We start from the raw sequence: 18,771 nt of genomic DNA, 5'->3' as shown, positions 1-18,771 counted from the left end.
CAAAATGATAAGTTTGACATCTGCAGTTACAAAGAGAGGAGTGGTACTTTTTCAATAGAAAGTGAATTAGAGCCAGAGTCGATGTAGCCGGAATCCCATACTCACTTCCTATTTGTAAAGCGGTGGCTAGCACGTTAGCTATGTCCATTTATATATACCGTCTGTGACTAAAACAGGACCAAACCAGGTCTACATCAGGACAAAACATGAGCCCCCCCCCCAAAAAAAAACAAAAAAACAAAAAACCACAAATGACATGACTAGTTTTGCAATTGACAATTGTTTATTGTCTTTATTTTTTTGCATTTTCTCAAGTGCAATCATAAAAAGCCTCCTCCAGACACCAGACCCTAAACCTTAAATACTAAAAGTTGGTCTAGTTTGATTGGTAGATAGTCAATAACAATGGTGTTTAAATACATGCATTCAGGAAATATTTACAAGACAGTTCTGAAAAATATGTACAAATAAAAATATGTCAGAGGCCCGGGTCTACAGGGGGGCAAGAGGGTCTACAGGGGGACAAAGAGAGTCGACGGGGGACAAAAAGGGTCTACATGGGACAAAACAGTGCATTACAACCTCAAATATAAAAGTTTGCCCCTCGTTTGATAAATAATGACATTTAATGGGACAGTATAGACATTGCATCCCTTTGAAACTCAAATACAGCCTCAGTTTGATCTGAACCCACCGCTCATGTGTGTTTTGTTGTTTCAGTCTCTTTACAGTCTGTGTGGAGGCAGTTCCTTCTTCACAACATAATCCCATTGTCGTTATAATTATAATTTTAGCTCATCTTAACTTTTCTTTCAATGTTCACTCTTAAAGTAATCAGAAGGCGACTATAACATTACAAACAAAACACTAATATTGGCACAATTAGAGCATTAGATTTAAAGGTGCACTATGTAACTTTTCTGAAGGTCTGCTATACCTGCTTGTCTCCATGGAGATGCTGTTGCTTGGCATTTTTTTCTTGCATTTTTTTCCAATGACATGTGTTTTTACTGCTGAAAAAAGTTCAAGCTTTCTTACTGTGATCCAAGTCTCCACAGATCTGACCTGTAACTTTGCCTAGTAGCGTCACCTGCTTGTCCATGTCGATAGATGTTTAATGCCCTACTGTGACACAATATAGTGCAACAGTAGCTCAGTTGGTAGTGTTTGTCCACTGATCAAAAGATCCCACAGATAAATGCTGTTGTTGTGTCCTTGGGCAAGACACTTCATCCACCTCACCCCCAGTGTCTGTGTACACGTGTGTATGAATGTGTGTGTGAAAGGGTGACTGGTTCATGGGTGTCAAGCGCTTTGAGTGTCTTGAAGACGGAAAAGCACTATATAGATGTTTGACCGATTCTTGTAAAGTAAGAACATCTCCATGGAAACCAGCAGGTAGCCTCCAACACAATATTTACATACCTTTAAAATACTTTTAATAATGTGATTAGGGAAAGTCCTGGTTACATTTTTCCCTGTTCCTTGTCATTCAAAGTTTTTCCTTGTGTGTTCACTGGTTTAATAATTTAACTTTATACAATTTTGCGAACTATACAATTGGTTATTTTTACATGTTAATGATAATACAAGAAGCAAAAATGCCCCTAGAGCAGGTCTGTCCAAACTATGGCCCAGGGGCCAAATGCGGCCCTCAGACTAATTTTTGTTGGCCCTCATGCCTCCCCCTACACTTGTCCAATTGATCAGGAAGTATTTTTTATTCCAAACTGAAGACATTCTACCTCTATAACCTGAATAACATCACATTGCATTATGACAGATGTAAAAATAATCTTCCTTAAGTCTCATTAAAAGTACAATGTCTCTGTAAAACCTGTGTTAAATGCAGCATTTGACTCCATGTATCAACACTTGTATGTGTCCCTCCGCTTCAAATATGTTTCAGTTTGGACACCCCTGCCCTAGAGGATGCATACATTGAGACCATTGAAATCGAATGTATTATTTGCTGTACAAAACTGTGGTCTGCATGTTTTTTTGAATTTGTGGGAGTAAATTAGACTACGAGGGGCCACCGTAGTCTCCTATATTACAATTATAACAAAACAAATATTGACTTCTCTTCATGTAACAACCGTTTTCTTCAGCGTCGTCAACTTTTCATTTGTCCATCATTTTACCAACTTTCCATGTGGGAATGAATAATAAGTCTTAGCAGTAGTTTCACCTTCAGAGCTTAGAATCCTGTTAACAACATAAATATGTTGTATTCGGGCTGTCAGTTGTCCCAAAAAATTTGAAATATATAAATACATAAGTAAAAGGTAAAATAGGGTTTTAAGGTTGATCTTTACCACTGGGTCGTCCTGTGTAGACCATTTCCCTGTAAGAAAAACAAGTACATGTTATTATTTCAGTACTTTTCAAGACTAATTCAAAATACACTGCCTGGAAACAAGAGATATCAAGACCCAAATGACCCAGAAGCAAGAAGATAAAACATTTTAGTTGAAATTAGCAGGAAAATAGTTAACTAAGACAGCCTGGAGAGAAAAGTTCATAATTAAACAGCAAGAAACACCCAGAAAGATCCAGCTACGGCATAATTGTGTTAATAATAGTGGACCAAGAGATGAAGAGTTTACCACATGACATCACAAGGTGGAACAGAGTGTTTTCTGTTTGAGAGAAGAAGTCAGCTTAAATATGCAGGGTTTGTGTGTTAAACATGTATGAATGACAAAACACAACTCCAGGTCTGTTTGTGATGAGGAAACTGCATTGTAACATAGATCCGAAAATAGCATAATATGGGCCCTTTAAGGTTAATAAAGGGCTATTGATATATTTTCAGTGATATAATTATGCGTCTGCACTGTATTCTATTGGTCCATTAGTATCGTCAAGACCAGTGCTTCTAAAACTGTACCATCAAGGACTGTGCCATTAAATTTGGTTAAACATGGCTCTTTGCACAGCAGCGCCAGCAACATCACTGTTAGCGTCACTACTTCCTGTCTGTTTTTTGCCGAGTCACGCTAAAATGAATAAACATTTAAGGATAAGTGACTGACAACATGTTAAAAACTACAAAAATAAAATGAATACTTAAACAGAGGAGACTTCTGTGTTTAGAAAGAAAGATGTTTATGTCTCAATGCTAACGCTAATGCTAATTTTAAGGAATAATAAATATTAAAACAATGCCACAAACTGAAGTATTCTACAAATACAAATAATTGGGTAATCTTTATTTAAATTAAGTAGAATGTTAGGTTGTTTATTTTAAGTTTTCCCAGTTTAATAAAAGTGACTGTTAGCTTTGAGACACAATGAGCTAGCTATCATGCTACTGTACACAGAGCCTATTGAAAATACAATGAATGACCTTTTGTTCAGTCATATAATTTCCAGATTACCTGTTGGCTCAAACACGGTTCATTATATAATAAAAACAAATGTGCTTGTTGTGCACACTTTGAGAATCACTGGTCTGGTTTGTGTAGCTCGAGGGCAGTGGAAAAAGTAGAAACCGTGAGGTAGAAGAGAGTTAGAGTTAGTTAGAGTTAGTTGATCTGCTGTGACATACACTGGTGCCATTGGTGTGTGTATGGGCTGTGGTGGTCCCGTTGATATCCGCCCGAGTGGAGGGAGTGCTCTGTGCGCTGCTGCCTGCAGAGGGCACTGTGGCTCGGGGAATAGCGGAGTCATAAGGAACCTCTTGGGGGCGCTGTATGGAGTTTGTGAATACATTTGGTCATTTGTCAAAGCGCTCATGGATATGTGATGGCTCATAATGTGCACAGTACTGTAAACATGCCCCTGATATAGCTTCACTATAAGGTCCTATGCTTTATTCAGACTTTGGAAACTATTTCGGATGTCTCTGCCTCGCTATTTTGAGACGTATAGTTTAAAGTCATTTAAAAACTGCAAAACTGCACTTTTTCACTACAAACTGTGTACACAGTGTTTTTTTTTTCCTCGCAACTTTAGTGCAAACTAGGTAAAATTCTGGTCATTACTTGTCTTTATCTAAGTTTGTGCCATATTCAGTGGCCAAGTAGTTGGTGACATCACTCCACCCTGATTACAGCCAGATGTTCTCCCCACTCTCTTTTATAATCCTCCAGATACTGCCCAGTTTAGCAGCTCTATTTGAAATTATTTGAAATGTGGTTTTAGGTGGGGTTTAGGCATTTAGTCCCACTTTAAATAAAAAAAAAAAAATGTAAAAAGTTTTTCTGAAATGATCAATCAAGTATGATTTTAAAAACATAGAGAAGTCTCAAGGATTTTAACGGACATATACCAGTGAGGGGATGTGTTTTTAATGAGCATACAACATTAAAACATGGTTAAAAGCTATAAAAAGTTAATGTTGCACACAGGACCTTGTACTTCAAATGTACTTCTGTTGTGCATGTTTTGGATATAGTTAGCTTCGATCACAATATTCTATAGGTCAATATTACTTAACACGGACAAGAGCAGCTAAAATTAATATACGTTAATGCAGATTTTTTGAGTTAATACAGTGAGTTCTTGGGTCTAGTCAATAATAGAAATGATCAAGTTCCCCATTTGTGCTTTTAAATTTCGGATATTTCATGGTAAAATACAATATTATCAATAGGAAATCTGGCTCTTGGCTCTTTATGATGATTATTCATGTTTTGATTTGTTTGTATTGTGATTTTAATGTCTTTCTAATTCTGTAATGCACTTTGAATTACTTTGTGTGAGCATTGTGCTATTCACATATACTTCCCTTGCCTAACTTACTTTGCACCTTTTCCCACTTTCCCAATCGTATTATTTGCCTGTTCATATGAGCTTGTGCGTTTCCTGCTGCAGGTATATTCAAATATCTGTGTGTGTTTAACCAGATCGTGTAGCTGGACTCACGTTTGCTGATGACTTGGCGATGAGGGCCAGTTCTGTTGGCTGGTAGACCGAAGCCCGCAGCTGTCCTGTGTAGCCACTGTAAGGAGACACCGGTTTGGGCGCTAAAAAGACAAGAAAATAATGAATTCAAATGACTGAATATGAAATACATATACTGCTTAGTCTGTTGTTGTTTTTCTCTTTTAGATTTATGCCGATCATAGACTGTGTAAACAAGTGGACTAAGTGAGTGTGACGTCACCCACAGCTCCAGTCAAATGAAGCTCATCGAGGCTAGAAGTTATAGGAGCCAATTTAGAGCTGACTTTCATATTTAGAATTCCGACCACGACCGTATCATAGCAACCAAAGAGCCAATCTGGAGTGAGACTGTCGAAGGTAACGTCACGAAAAGAAGGTGCCTGATTTGTCTGTTATTAATGTTCATATATTAATTTTTGAACACAATAGCCAAATAAAAACACCAGGATCATGTAGAACAGGTTAATACGAACATTTTAAGACCAAAATAACGAGTCTGACAAAAGCAGTTATGCAGAGAAGGGTGACAATTTTTCAATAGAAAGTGAATTGGAGTTGATGGAGCTGTGTGCTCATGCTGCTAGCAGGTTAGCCATGTCCATTTATCTATAGAGTCTGTGGTGCCAATTGGACAATGCACATAGAAAATACTAAGTCAACTTGGATTAGCCACATGTAAGCTAAAATAAATAAGTCTGCAGCAAAAAAAAACTTTGCTGCAGCCTCCCTGTTTGTCCCGTTGAATATGTTATTACTTAGTTATATGTTATTACCAATCACAGTAAAAATGTGGGATATTCCAGGTATAGCAATAACATGTCCATGGAGACAAATAAAACCAGAAAAGTTACATAGTTCACCTTTAATTAACAAATAATATGAGTGAGTTAATCATTTACTGTTTACTCTGATTGAGGTGGGTACAAAGAATGGTGCTTGGTTGTAATTTGGAAGGGCATCTGATATAATCCAAGGAGAAATTTGTACCTTAAAGCAAAGATTTACATGAGAAATTATTAAATATAAAATCATATTCAGTGAGTTTAGTTCTGATGTAGTCCTGTTTAGTCCTTTTATTATCAAACGCATATGCAAAAATGACTTTTGGATTTACCTAAGTGTATTATGGCTTTTGTTTTTGTTCCAATCAGTCAATATCATATCTCATGTTCATTTCAGGGGCCCACTTTACTAAAAATAGAAACGCATTATTGATCCAGGTGTAACTCGAAGTCTGTTGTTTAAATAAGACACTTTGAACAGCGCACTTAAGCCTAGCACTGAGGTCGGCTCTTAACGGAGTGGTTATGGGTAAACGGTTCGCTGGCAAGACAAGAATTTCTATATGTTGTGTAAAGAGGAATCAGCGTTGTGGTGTTACTGGGGCCACACAGACAAAGAGAAAAACATCGGGAATAGATTTTGAGTTTAGAGTTTCATCACACACATGTAGTAGCTCAGTTGGTAGAGTGTTTGTCCACTTATCTGAAGGCTGGTAGTTCAAATCTTGCAATTCCAGCTCCCACAGATGAATGCTGTCTTGGTGTCCTTGGGCAAGACACTTAACCCACCTCGCCCCCAGTGTCTGCGTACATCGATGTATGAATGTGTGTGTGAATGGGTGGGGTGGTTCCTTGATCTAAAGTGCTTTGAGTGCCTTGAAGATGGAGAAGTGCTATATAAAAATATGACCATGACCATTTACCATTTAACAAATTTGCCAGAACAAAATGTACTAGATTTTAAACATACGCATTTTCCAGAAACAAATAGCAGATTCCCTTGTTTTTAAATCTTGTGAATTTGCATGTTTTTCCGTACCATTTTTATTTATTTTTTCTTTTTATCTAGTGAATTTGCAACTTCTTCCAGCTGGCGTCCATATTTTTCTAGCCACTTCAAATGGACTAAAAGCTAATTGGTTGAGGTCCATTATTATATTAAAAAAATGATCAAAAACAAGTTCACTTCTCCTTAAATTCTATAAAAACTGTCTCATAATTAACACCGTAGTCCAGTGATGTTGCAGTACTTGAGGTTTACAGTCCCTCCCACGCCTCATGTCTCTGCTCCTCTCATAAGCGTTACAGAGCTAACGAGCACCAGGAGCATCACTCACAGCTCTGTTGTTTCATTTGTCTCTATAGCAACAGGTGTGGCCACAGTCCCCATAGAAACAGGGATGTAGTGGTTGAAGATGAAATGAAATAGGGTCATTAATCGAATGGAAGATAATCATTATTTCTTTAGTTTTTGTTGTTTTTATTTACATTTATCATTATATTTAGTTTTATATGGCTAAAGTTGTTGGTATTGGTTTGTATTGTATAGTTTCAATCATTTCAGTGGTTTAAAAGTCCTCAAAATGTCGCCTATATACAGGAAGCTGAAACCCACAAATAGTAATTTTAGTTATGGGAACATGGTCACGGTCACATTTTTATAATTTTTTCCCACCTTTGAGCCATTAAAAGTGCTTTACATCAAGAAATCACTCACCCATTCACACACACATTCATACATCAGTGTACACACACACTGGGGGCAATGTGGGTTAAGTGTCTTGCCCAAGAACGCAAAAACAGTATTCATCTGTGAGAGCTGGAATCACCCCATCAACATGTGGGTTAGTGGATCGGACCACTCAACTAATAATGTTTAAGATGAGAGCGGGATTTGAACCGCCAACCTTCAGATCAGTGGACAAACATTCAACTAACTACGCTACTGTCGTTAAACTTCCAATTATGTTTTTTATGTTTTTGTCCTATTAGTAAAACCTAAGAGTCCCTTGAATAACTTCCAACATCACTCGTTTAAACTGAAGTCATTGTAAACGTCTGTATTTTGCAAAAGCAGCAGTAAATTCTGTGAAGTCAACATTATTATTCCTGCCTCCAAAGACGCAGTGGCGGACATTTTGAGTCAGTTACAAACGCTGATGTGGCTTCAGTATCTAATTTCTTCATTATACGAGACGCCTTACATAACAGTCAGATCAATACTTTAACATGAGCAGAAAAACGGTGGAGAAAGCGGTTTCCTATAAGGTGCATATAGTTGTTCTTTGAGTGTATGATGCAAAACCCAAGGTAAAAAACATAATGGCGGTCCTGTCCTTATGGGGCTTTACCATATACAAAATGTACTAGTCTCTACAAACATGTTCTGAAATTAATGGGACATGTATAGGGCTGGGTACATTTAAAGTTTTGGGGTTAGAACTGGAACTTGAACAATACTTGTTTTTCTGTACCCATTGCTGTATCAGCCATTATATAGAATGACAAAACAGAGTAAGTAGTAAAAGCCAAAAGTAAAATCTGTCAACTGGACAAAAAGTTGTAGGAGTGAAGATGTTTCGCTGCTCATCCAAGCCGCTTCTTCAGTTCTGGTCAGATATCTGGTGGACACTGCCTTATATCTATCTGAAGGAAGGAGCTAACTTCACTGAAACTGAAAACAGCTTTTGTTTACAGTTTCTGTTAGTGAGCTACACTAAATGTGCACTGTACCTGAGTCATACTTTGAATATTCATTCAACTCTTAATGGATGCCTCCACACCTATTGGCACCATGGCTAGCTCTATTGTTCTCTTTGTTTCCTTTGTTCGCTTTGAGTCTGAGGATGGAGTTATAGATGGGGGAAAGATGGCGTCTAAGGCCCCCATTCCTGTTCCTGTTCAAAGAAGGATTGTCTTTCCTAACAAAAATTGCTTCTTTAACTCCCGTCTCAAATCATTTCTTTTCTCTGACTGATCTGTTCTTCACTATCTCGATAGTGAGGTACATGAGGAAATGAGGCACTATGGATTAGTTCTGGATGACGGAGGTACAGAATATAATTTTTTTTCCCGATTCTGTACCAAATAATTTTTGTTCCAGTAGTACCTTAGTAGTAACACTGGAATTTAGTCATTGTGAGACAAATAAAGTGCCTCCAGTTGCACCCACATGTGTCACATACCATGACTGGGTTCATCCATGGAGAAGGCCTTGTTCTCCAGAAACAGATTTTGAGAGCTCTGTTCCTTCAGGATGGTCTCGTAACCCACTGCTCTGCTCGGATACAGCTCCTGTCCGAATCCTTGCTCCTCCTCCTCTTCATCGCTATAACAGCAAATTTCAGGGACGGTGTGGACTATCAAAAATACCCACGCATTAGCCACCAGCGCTATGGCTAAAGTTGGATCGTCCCAAGTCGGTCCTCCAGTTCTTTCATTGCCAAAAACGTACATAACGATCCATGCAATCCAAATGAACACTGATAGCAGGGTTGCAATCAGGATACTCGCACCTTCCAGCTTCCATTGGTTATGTTTACCGCACATTATCACCAAACTTGCCACAAAAGACGCCAACATTAGCGTCATAACGTAGATCAATGCCATCACAAAATCTTCGTTCGCAATGTTGCATGGCGTTGCAGTCGCTAGCCCAATTTCTGTTCCGTTTAGCGCCGCCAACGGGCTACGAACAATTGTGATTATTAGCCATTCTGTGTTGATGATAGCTTCGACTAGCCATAGACCTAGCATACCTAAACACAGCACCCAAGATGGCGGACCCGAATTGCGTCGTACAAGAAAATTCAACCTCACGCCCTGCATTAGCAAACAAGCGAAACATCCAGCGAAAAAGACGCCAAATAGGAACCTCCTTGACGCACAAGTCGCAAAGTCTTTCCCGACGATGAAAGCAAAAGTTAGACCAAATAGTCCTAATGTTGCCACCAAAAAGAAGCCTTGGAGCACTATGGAGCTACGCCGGTTCTTGTCTTGGATGAAAGGGATGCTAGCAAGAAGGGAAATAAACAAAACAATGGAAACAACGATCCCGGCAGCAGAGAAAGCTTCGACGACTATGCCCCAGACTGCGTTCAGGTTGCACAGATTGTAGTAGAGAGAGTCCACGTTGGAGCCACAGCCCCGCGGGACAGTGGAGTTGGTCGACATGGTTCAGATGGATGGATGGATGGAGATAGACCTAGAGGAGGGAGAAACGAAAAGAAATAAGGTAAAGAATATATATTTACATTTTTGGGTTACAAACAATGTTCCCTCTAATTTTTCACGAGTCTGAGCAAACACACAAACTCCCTGAGCGTCCCATGGACCAGTGTGAGCGACATCAGACGTGTGCACATCCATCCAAGTTAAATGGTTTATTAAAGAATCAAATTACCGCATTTACATTTCTGTTATAAGACTTTTAATTAAGTGCTTTAGCCACTTATACAATGAAAATGACAAAAATCTTGCTCATGACCTGTGTAGTATGTTAATGCTATTGGAAGTATAAATATTTAATTTTAACTATGGCAAAACATGAGCTTCCAACCAAACCAAGACAACTGTAAACTCCAATGTTGAAAACACACTTAACATTTTTATTATAAAGCTCTGACTTGTATTATGAGTATAGGCCATTGTGTGAAGCTTTGTGCACTGAGTGAGATTGTCCTACTGTGTCTGGGAGACAGTCCGTTAACTCTTTTTCAGTATATGACACCATCATTTGATTTTTACAACTCATAAACTAGTGACAGTCAATGACCAACACACACTGAGAGGAATCTGTATCTGCACATCCAGATGCTCTATTACTGTACATTTACATAACATATCAAAAGACAATATATAATGTGTATTTGTATAAAAATATATTCAAAACGAGTGGTATGGGTCAAAATATATATTTACAAACCACACACTGCAAACAGTGAACAAACACACACTTCAAAATATAAACAAACACACACTGCAAACTAAAAATACACTGTACATGTGACAGTCATTCTGCTACAGTGGCTCAGTGGTTAGAGGTTGGAAGATCGAGTCCCGCTCGGACCAACTTCTGTCATTGTGTCCTTGGTTTAACTTGTACAAACATCCACAGTGTCCTCGGTCGCGCACTTCCTTTGTTTTGTCCGTTTCGTCATGTTTAGAACGCAAAACTGCTACAAAACAGTGCGTGAAATTACGCAATTACGTCCGGATGCACGGATCTTTGCCCGAGGGCGGGCCGTTGGAACGTTAAGGGGTTAAACACTTAGAATAATTAGCGAGTCTTCACTCCACGTCGGCCAAAACACTGGGAGCGGCGCATGAGGAGCCTGTCAATGACGTGGATAAACTGCGCAAATACGTATGTGAATCACATAATTGTCTGGAGCAGCTCGTCCCCGGTCACACTCACTGACTCACACTGAAAAATAGCGCAGAATGAATTGTTGTGTGTTTATTTTATTTTCAACTCCGGTTCGATTTTTTTGTGCGCAGCACAGATTTTCTGTGCGCGGAGACCGTGTCAGCAGTGCGCAAATGCGCACGCGCGCAGCTTAGAGGGAACAGTGGTTACAAATGACAGGAAAACATTTGGAACATTTTGGTAACTGCACTTATGCCTTAATAAACCATGAGCAAATACTTAAAAGGAACTCTATGTACCCTGTGTTCTCGCTATTACAATGATTGCAAATGAACGTGGGTTGCCAGAGGGTGCAGCAGCATTGATTAATGATTGTCTGCAGGTGCTGGGGTTTAGGTCATGGCAATTCAGACCAAAGAGAGGCATTTTAGGTTTAAACCAACTGGATTTCAACATTGAAACTGGCAACCCAAACGAGAAACTCATTCTGCTTTCTGATTGGATAATTGTCCTCAGAACCAAAACACCAAATCAATGTGACGTCAAGCCAAATGTTTTTGTAATTCAGAATAAATCAGCGTTAGAATTGTTACAAGTAAAACCATATTTGATTTGAACATGTTTACCTCGTATCTGGGGACACAGATCAGTCAAGTTTATAAAATTGGTTCCTGAAATTGGGTTATGAAATCGGTTCCTTTAATTTATAATGAACAAATAGTGTAATAATTCAGGCTTAGTAACTACTTAAGTCTTAGTCATGCTCAGTCAGGTTTGGTGTTCAAAGCAAGATTTGTGATTTAAAGATGTGATATTGACTCTTGTGAGCTTTAAGTGATATTATAATGTTGTTACGCTCTCAAAAACATACCTGGAGTTGTGTTTTGTTTCATTCACACATGTTTGAGTAACTCTTTATTATTAGTCTGTCTACATATCCAAAGCTCAAAATGCTCTGTTCCACCTTGTGATGTCATTTAGTGATCATTTTCAAGTTAACAGCTCCTTTTTCCTTTAGTTCAGTAAATATTGTTAATTCTAAATGATTCTAGCGAAGGTGTGTGGAGTTTAAAAACACAGTGGAGCACTTCCTGTATCACCACATGACATCACAAGGTGGAACAGAGTGTTTTCAGTTTGGGAGAGGAATGTAAATATGCAGGTTTGTGCGTTAAACATGTGAATGAAACAAAACACAACTTCAGATCTGTTTGTGATGAGGAAACAACATTAGAACATAGATCAGAAAACAGTGTAATATGGGCCCTTTATGTCCACTATATTATGTTACTTATTAAGTTTCTACCGATACAAAAATGGAAGGTGCCAAATTCTTAAATGTGTAAAATAACATTCATAGTTTCCATGACGAACCCAAGGCCCTTCAGACTGGATGAGTGTTTGCGGAGTGTCAAAGTAAAACGCCAATGTCAAACAAAGGTCTTCAATGAGATGTTTAAAATGGTAGAGTCTGAGGTAAGAAGATAAACACACTCCACACTGATAGGTTTGTCTGCGATGGGCTCGTTTGAGATTCTAATGGTTTAAACTGGCAATCAGCGCACACACTTATCTTGATACATGCATTAGGGAAGGTACTTACAGCGGACCTATTCTGCAAAATGGACTTTTCAAAGCGTTTAACCGTGTTATAGTTGTTTCCTTCTCATTTACCCTCTCGAAGTTGTATTTGGAGTGATTCACGTTTGAGCAATCTTTAATCGCTTATTTTCAAGAAGCCATATCGCCAATCAATCCCCGTTTTCACCTCCACCTGTACACGCCCACTGTCACGTACTTAGTTCTTTCTCCAATTTTAATTTCCTTATCGCTGATACATGTAGGACTCAGCAGCGTCAATATCTATCTCAATATCTATCTCATAAAAAAAAACTTCTGAGCTCAAACCCAAAGTTTTGAGAGAGTCGGGTGGATGTTTTTGTGCAGAACTGAAAAACATTAACTCAGAGTTTACTTATTACTAGGATTTGGGACATACATTGAGATGCCTGAGATGCCAGGGAACAGTGGATCAAGTCAAATATGTAACTATTTACTCTAATAACAGAACCTATGTATATATTGCTTTGTTTTCTCAATTTTGTTACTTAAGTAAAAGTACAGATACTGGTGCAAACAAAATACTCAAGTAAAAGTATCACATGTCTACAAATCTACTAAAAGTATTAAAGTATTTCATGCAGATGAGGTCTTATAAGGGTTTAAATGTAGTGATTTTGATAAAGATTTGAGTGGTATTCTGTTCAGTACAAACAATTGAATCAATTATTTTTTATTTGTATATTTTTGCTCAAACTGAAAAGTATCTTACTGAAAACTAAAGCAAAAATACTACTACTAATACTAATACCAGGTCTAAACCAGTTCTAAACCAGGACTAAACCAGTTCTAAACCAGGACTAAACCAGGACTAAACCAGGACTAAACCAGGACTAAACCAGTTCTAAACCGGGACTAAACCAGTTCTAAACCAGTTCTAAACCAGGACTAAACCAGTTCTAAACCAGGACTAAACCAGTTTTAAACCAGGACTAAACCAGTTCTAAACCAGGACTAAACAAGGACTAAACCAGTTCTAAACCAGGACTAAACCAGTTCTAAACCAGGACTAAACCAGGACTAAACCAGTTCTAAACCAGGACTAAACCAGTTCTTAACCAGTTCTAAACCAGGACTAAACCAGTTCTTAACCAGTTCTAAACCAGGACTAAACCAGTTCTTAACCAGTTCTAAACCAAGACTAAACCAAAGCGCTTTACGTCAAGGAACCATTCACCCATTCACACACACACATTCATACACCAGTGCACACAGTGTCTTGCCCAAGGACACAATGACAGCATTCATCTGTGGGAGCTGGAATCCTGGTCACCTGTGAGTCAGTGGATCGGACCGCTCTATCAATAATGTTTGTGTCAAGAGTAGGATTCAAACTGCCAACCTTCACATCAGTGGACAAACACTCTACCAACTGAGCTACTGTCCAAATGAAACTAAACTGTACCAGAACACAGTTACTCAAAAAACGCATTCAGAATCTACTTCTTACTTTACTGTTCCCTGACCCTGCCTTATATAAACCCATGACAGAATTCAAACGTAATGTGTTTACCAAAGGCCAGAACCAAACTATTTCTGTTCCTTATCGGTTGTGGTTAATATCTCCTCCCTTTTTTATTATTCATTCTTCTAATTAACGTTATGATTTCTGAGTCACATTTACTTTACTGGGAGTGGATGTACTTATTACACAGCATCACAGTATCTCACGCTGGTCACTCAGCTATGTAATAATTAAGCTGTGGTTTTGCAGTCATAATGTTTCCATGACAACAGCAAAACCAAGATATGAAATGAAATGACTAATATTTGATCAGAGAATCTCGTTCAGGTATTTCCAAGTATTATATCTCAATATCTCAAACTGATAAATGTATGTGTTATGTAGTTGTTAAAATGTGTTTATATCAGTGTTTCTACGGCAACACGATGAAACCGGGATATGAAATCACACATATTTGATCAGGACATCTTGTTCAGTGGGATATTTAACTGTCAACACAATAACACACACACACAACACACCTACAGGAGACTCTGGATGCAACGGATCTGAAGTGTCTTGCACAAAGGCTGTATATAAACTTTAATATATAGTGTTTATTCATAAAGAACATGGCGGACATGTATCAGACAATTTGCTAATTCTACGAACATGACACGCTTGAAATCATTAAAACAAAATGAAAAAAAAAAAGCTAAAAGGGGAAAAAATGTTTTATAATTGACATTTTGAGTCCATATGAAGTATATGTAGTATAAGTACAGCATTAGGGCAGGACAAACAGGTCTATGGGCGCTCAACTGCACGCTAGCTAGACCACTGCGTATCAAAGCTAACAGTAACTTTTATTAAAATTGGAAAATGTAAAATAAACAACCTCTAAAAAGTCAAATTAACTAAAATAAAGACTAAGCAATTATTTTAAAATGTAGAGTACTTTTCCTTTAGTTTGTGATGTTGTTTTAAGATTTATTATACTTCAAAATTAGCATTAGCGATAGCATTGAGACACAAACATGTCTATATCTAAACATAAAAGTGTCCTCTGATGATGTATTAATTTTATTTGTGTAGTTTTTAACATGTTGTCAGTAACATCCACCTGCATCTCCCTCTTTGCCTTATCTTTAAATATTTATTAATTTTATATAATTTATCTCTACTCGGCAAAAACCTCATAGAGATAAATTGGACAGGAAGTAGTGAATGTAATAGCAGCTGTAGAATTGTGCTTTACTTTACATTCAAATATAAGTTTAAGGACACCAGTTTTTACTAGTATCATGTTATTTTAGTGGTTTATTTGTACTACAACAACACAAAAATGTACTTTATTACGAAGTACCAGTGCAAATTGCGTGCCCTGCTCTCTCTACTAACAGATCTAACTGCCTTTGCTTTGCGTCAACCCCCCTGTATCAATAACACAGTCAAAGAGAACGTATCGATTGGTCCATTCAATGCAATTTAATACAAAAGAGAGACCAGTGCAATGTTTATTCATAAGTTTAACTGTTTCAGAGCCTTAGCAACTCTCTCATGTCCCATTGATTCAAAGTAACGCCACAGTACACAGCCAATATTTGTTCAGTGAATCATTAACCATAGGAAGGGTCCAATAGGAGACTGGATTGTAGGCTGGTTTTGCATAGGAAAATATATAGCGGCTAATGATATGATATAAATCAGCTTTACACCTGAAAGCCCCAGTATGTGGTTTATAACATTATTAAACTAGAGCCAATAGGAAAGGTTCAATAGGAGACTGGACTGTGGGCTGGTTTTGCATAGGAATATATATATAGCGGCTAATAATGATATAAATAAGCTTTATACCTAAAAGTCCCGGTATAACATTAATCATTTATAACATTCATTTTACGAGAGAGAGACACAAAAGCTCGAGATAATGAGATGACAGAACCTAAACTAGAATTGAAACTGGTAACTGGAACAATTATCGATAGAATGTTTTTTTTTTTTTTTAAATCTGTATCAGAACTAGAAGCACTAAATTTTATTACTTAACTAAAAGTACAGAGTGCAAAAATTACTCAAGTCAAACTAAAAGTATCATATGAAAATACACTGAAGTAAAAGTATTTAATAATGCACTTACAGAGTGAAAAGTAAGAGTATTTTGTGCATATTTTAACGATTCAATGTAGTGATTTTGATTTGAGCTGAATTTTGTTCAACAGAAACAACTGAATCAATAGTTTTTTTCTATCTGTTTTTATTAGTACATTTTTGTTTTGCTCTAATTATGAACATGTTAAAAATAAACCCTCAGCCTTTACAGCAGGTCTCAGACAATAATAAATACTTTTACTCTTCAGTCCTGTTCAAAAATGTAGTGCAATGGAAAGTACATATACTGCTCTCAAATGTAGTAAAATAATTAGCATAACTAGCATTATTTTGGGTTGAAGATTGCATTAATTACATTACAGTACATGATATTGCTGTTATCTTTAGGATAACAAAAAGTTTTACAAGCCAAGTTTGCAAACATGACATCATGACGCATCTACTTTGAAAACTTACGCCACAGGTGCAACCACGTGACTCAACAGGTAAGAATTCACCTGTCTGTGGTCTATTGTAATGGGAGTACAGTTTCACCACAATATCCTCAAATTTACATAAAGACAAAACATTAGCTGTCTACGCAGGCCACAGTTAGCAGATTAGCGTTATACGTAGTTTTTATTTATATTTTTTACCACCTCAACAGATTAGATATTCAATTGTAGGCTAATTGAAAATAACTTTTATTATTATTATTATTATTTTTTTCGTTTCTTTTTTTTTTTTTACCTTTCTTTTCTTTTCTTTTTTTTTTTTTTTTTTAGTTCGTATTGTATTCAGACAGTTGGGAACAGACCGTATTTTTGAGCATCCTCTCTCTTTATCAAAACAACAAGATGCGCAGAGCAGACAAAACAATAGACCAAACTGCGCATGATTCCAAAAAATAAATAAGAAAGGTTTATTTAAATGATAAACATGCGTAAAAGATAAAAACGTGTGCGTAAAACACTCCGTGCTTTCTTACCTCGAGGTTGTGGGGCTGTCGATGAATTCACCTGCTCCGGATCAAAACACCACCATCCGAGCGTAAAGAAGTTTAAAAATATTCAAATTAGCAGTAAACTCGACTTTGCCACTTTTAAACTGAGTGTATAAGACAATCACAACTAAATCCTGACCATGTTTTTCCCAAATTAGACTCGTGAGAGCCGTTTGCACTGCGCTCGTGTCCCTCACAGCTGACCCACTGAGACCTGCGTCTAAATCTGAACTCATCCAGGGGCGTAGCTACAGGGGAGCGCGCGCGGGCCCTACAGGGGAGTGTCCTACAGGGGAGTGTCCTACAGGGGAGTGCCCTACAGAGGAGTGCCCTACAGGGGAGCGCCCTACAGGGGAGCGCCCTACAGGGGAGCTAGCACAAGCCAGAGAGTGTGGGAGGAACCTGGTGGGATAAACACAAGTGGGCAGAGTAGGTAGTAGTAGTAGTAGTAGTAGTAGTAGTAGTAGTAGTAGTAGTAGTAGTAGTAGTAGTAGTAGTAGTAGTAGGAGAGGAAGAGAGTATATTATTATTATTAGTAGTAGTAGTGGTAGTGGTGGTAGACTGGTATTAGTAGCAGTGGTAGTAGTAGCCAAGTAGTAGTAGTAAGAAGAGAAGGTAGTAGTAATAATAGGTTAGTAGTAGTGGTATTAGTAGTCTAGAATTCATAGTAGCAGTGGTGATGGTGGTAGTAGTAGTAGACTAGTATTAGTAGGAGTGGTAGTAGTAATAGTAATACTAGTAGAAGTAGGCTTGTATTAGTAGTAGTAATAGGATGGTAGTATTAGCAAGTAGTAGTAGTAGTAATAGTTGCAGTTGTAGTAGGTTAGCAGTAGACATGGTGATAGGGGAAGTAGAAGTACAAGTTGTAGTAGTAGTTTGATCAGTATTATAGGTATTATTGGATTACATGTATTCAGGATCATCTAAGAGGAAGGTTAACAAAAACGTCAAAAAGTACTATAATAAACAGCTAATTTTAAGTATTTCTTCCTCAACATTTACTCTAGTATTTAGATAAAGTTAAAATGTACCACACTGACCGGTGGTTTCCCATTGAACTTCAGACTTGTACTTGGTCAATAGCGCCCTCAACTGGTAACTGTCAGTACAACCTCACTACAATTTTGAAAGCTGCTCAAAAGGAAAAATTCAATAGATATTCAAACATATACAGGCTGTGTACATTCATGGCACAGTCAGTTAGAGCAGATAGTAAATTTTAAATATTGTTGATTTTAATAAAGATAAATATATTTCTTCTCAATACTCCTGCAGTAAAATAGTATAAATAGGTTCTACCGATATCAATATATAAATAAACTATGCGTAAACTATTATATATATTTTTTTCTTCTCAGTTTTTATGACGCAAAGTATGATGCAATGGCACATCTTCGCCAACAGAGGGAGCCATACGACAACAACAATAAGAACAAAGTCTTCTTTTTGCCAAGGTGTGTATTTCATTAAGTGTTTTTGTCTTTTACGTTTGATTTTTAAAACATAACAGTAGGCCTATAAACTGCATCTACGTCTTCTCACCAAGCACCAATTAAATTTTTTATAGTTT

At 37.6% G+C, this 18,771-nt stretch overlaps 1 protein-coding gene across 1 annotated transcript; it reads right to left on the bottom strand.

Moving 5' to 3' along the window:
• Window positions 1-268: 268 nt before the first annotated feature.
• On the bottom strand, window positions 269-17,409 carry gprc5c (G protein-coupled receptor, class C, group 5, member C). Its single transcript, XM_055229359.1, has 6 exons — window positions 17,187-17,409; window positions 8,861-9,879; window positions 4,873-4,973; window positions 3,554-3,694; window positions 2,319-2,347; window positions 269-2,208 (listed from the first exon to the last, which is right to left on the bottom strand). The coding sequence occupies exons 2-6, from the start codon at window positions 9,846-9,848 to the stop codon at window positions 2,136-2,138; spliced, it is 1,332 nt and encodes a 443-aa protein (XP_055085334.1). The 5' UTR covers window positions 9,849-9,879; window positions 17,187-17,409; the 3' UTR covers window positions 269-2,135.
• Between the last annotated feature and the right edge of the window lie 1,362 nt (window positions 17,410-18,771).

Source organism: Periophthalmus magnuspinnatus, chromosome 19 (assembly GCF_009829125.3).
Source record: "Periophthalmus magnuspinnatus isolate fPerMag1 chromosome 19, fPerMag1.2.pri, whole genome shotgun sequence".
Classification (NCBI taxonomy): domain Eukaryota; kingdom Metazoa; phylum Chordata; class Actinopteri; order Gobiiformes; family Gobiidae; genus Periophthalmus; species Periophthalmus magnuspinnatus.
The sequence above is the reverse complement of the archived record's forward strand: the minus strand, read 5'-3'. Positions and strand labels throughout refer to the sequence as shown.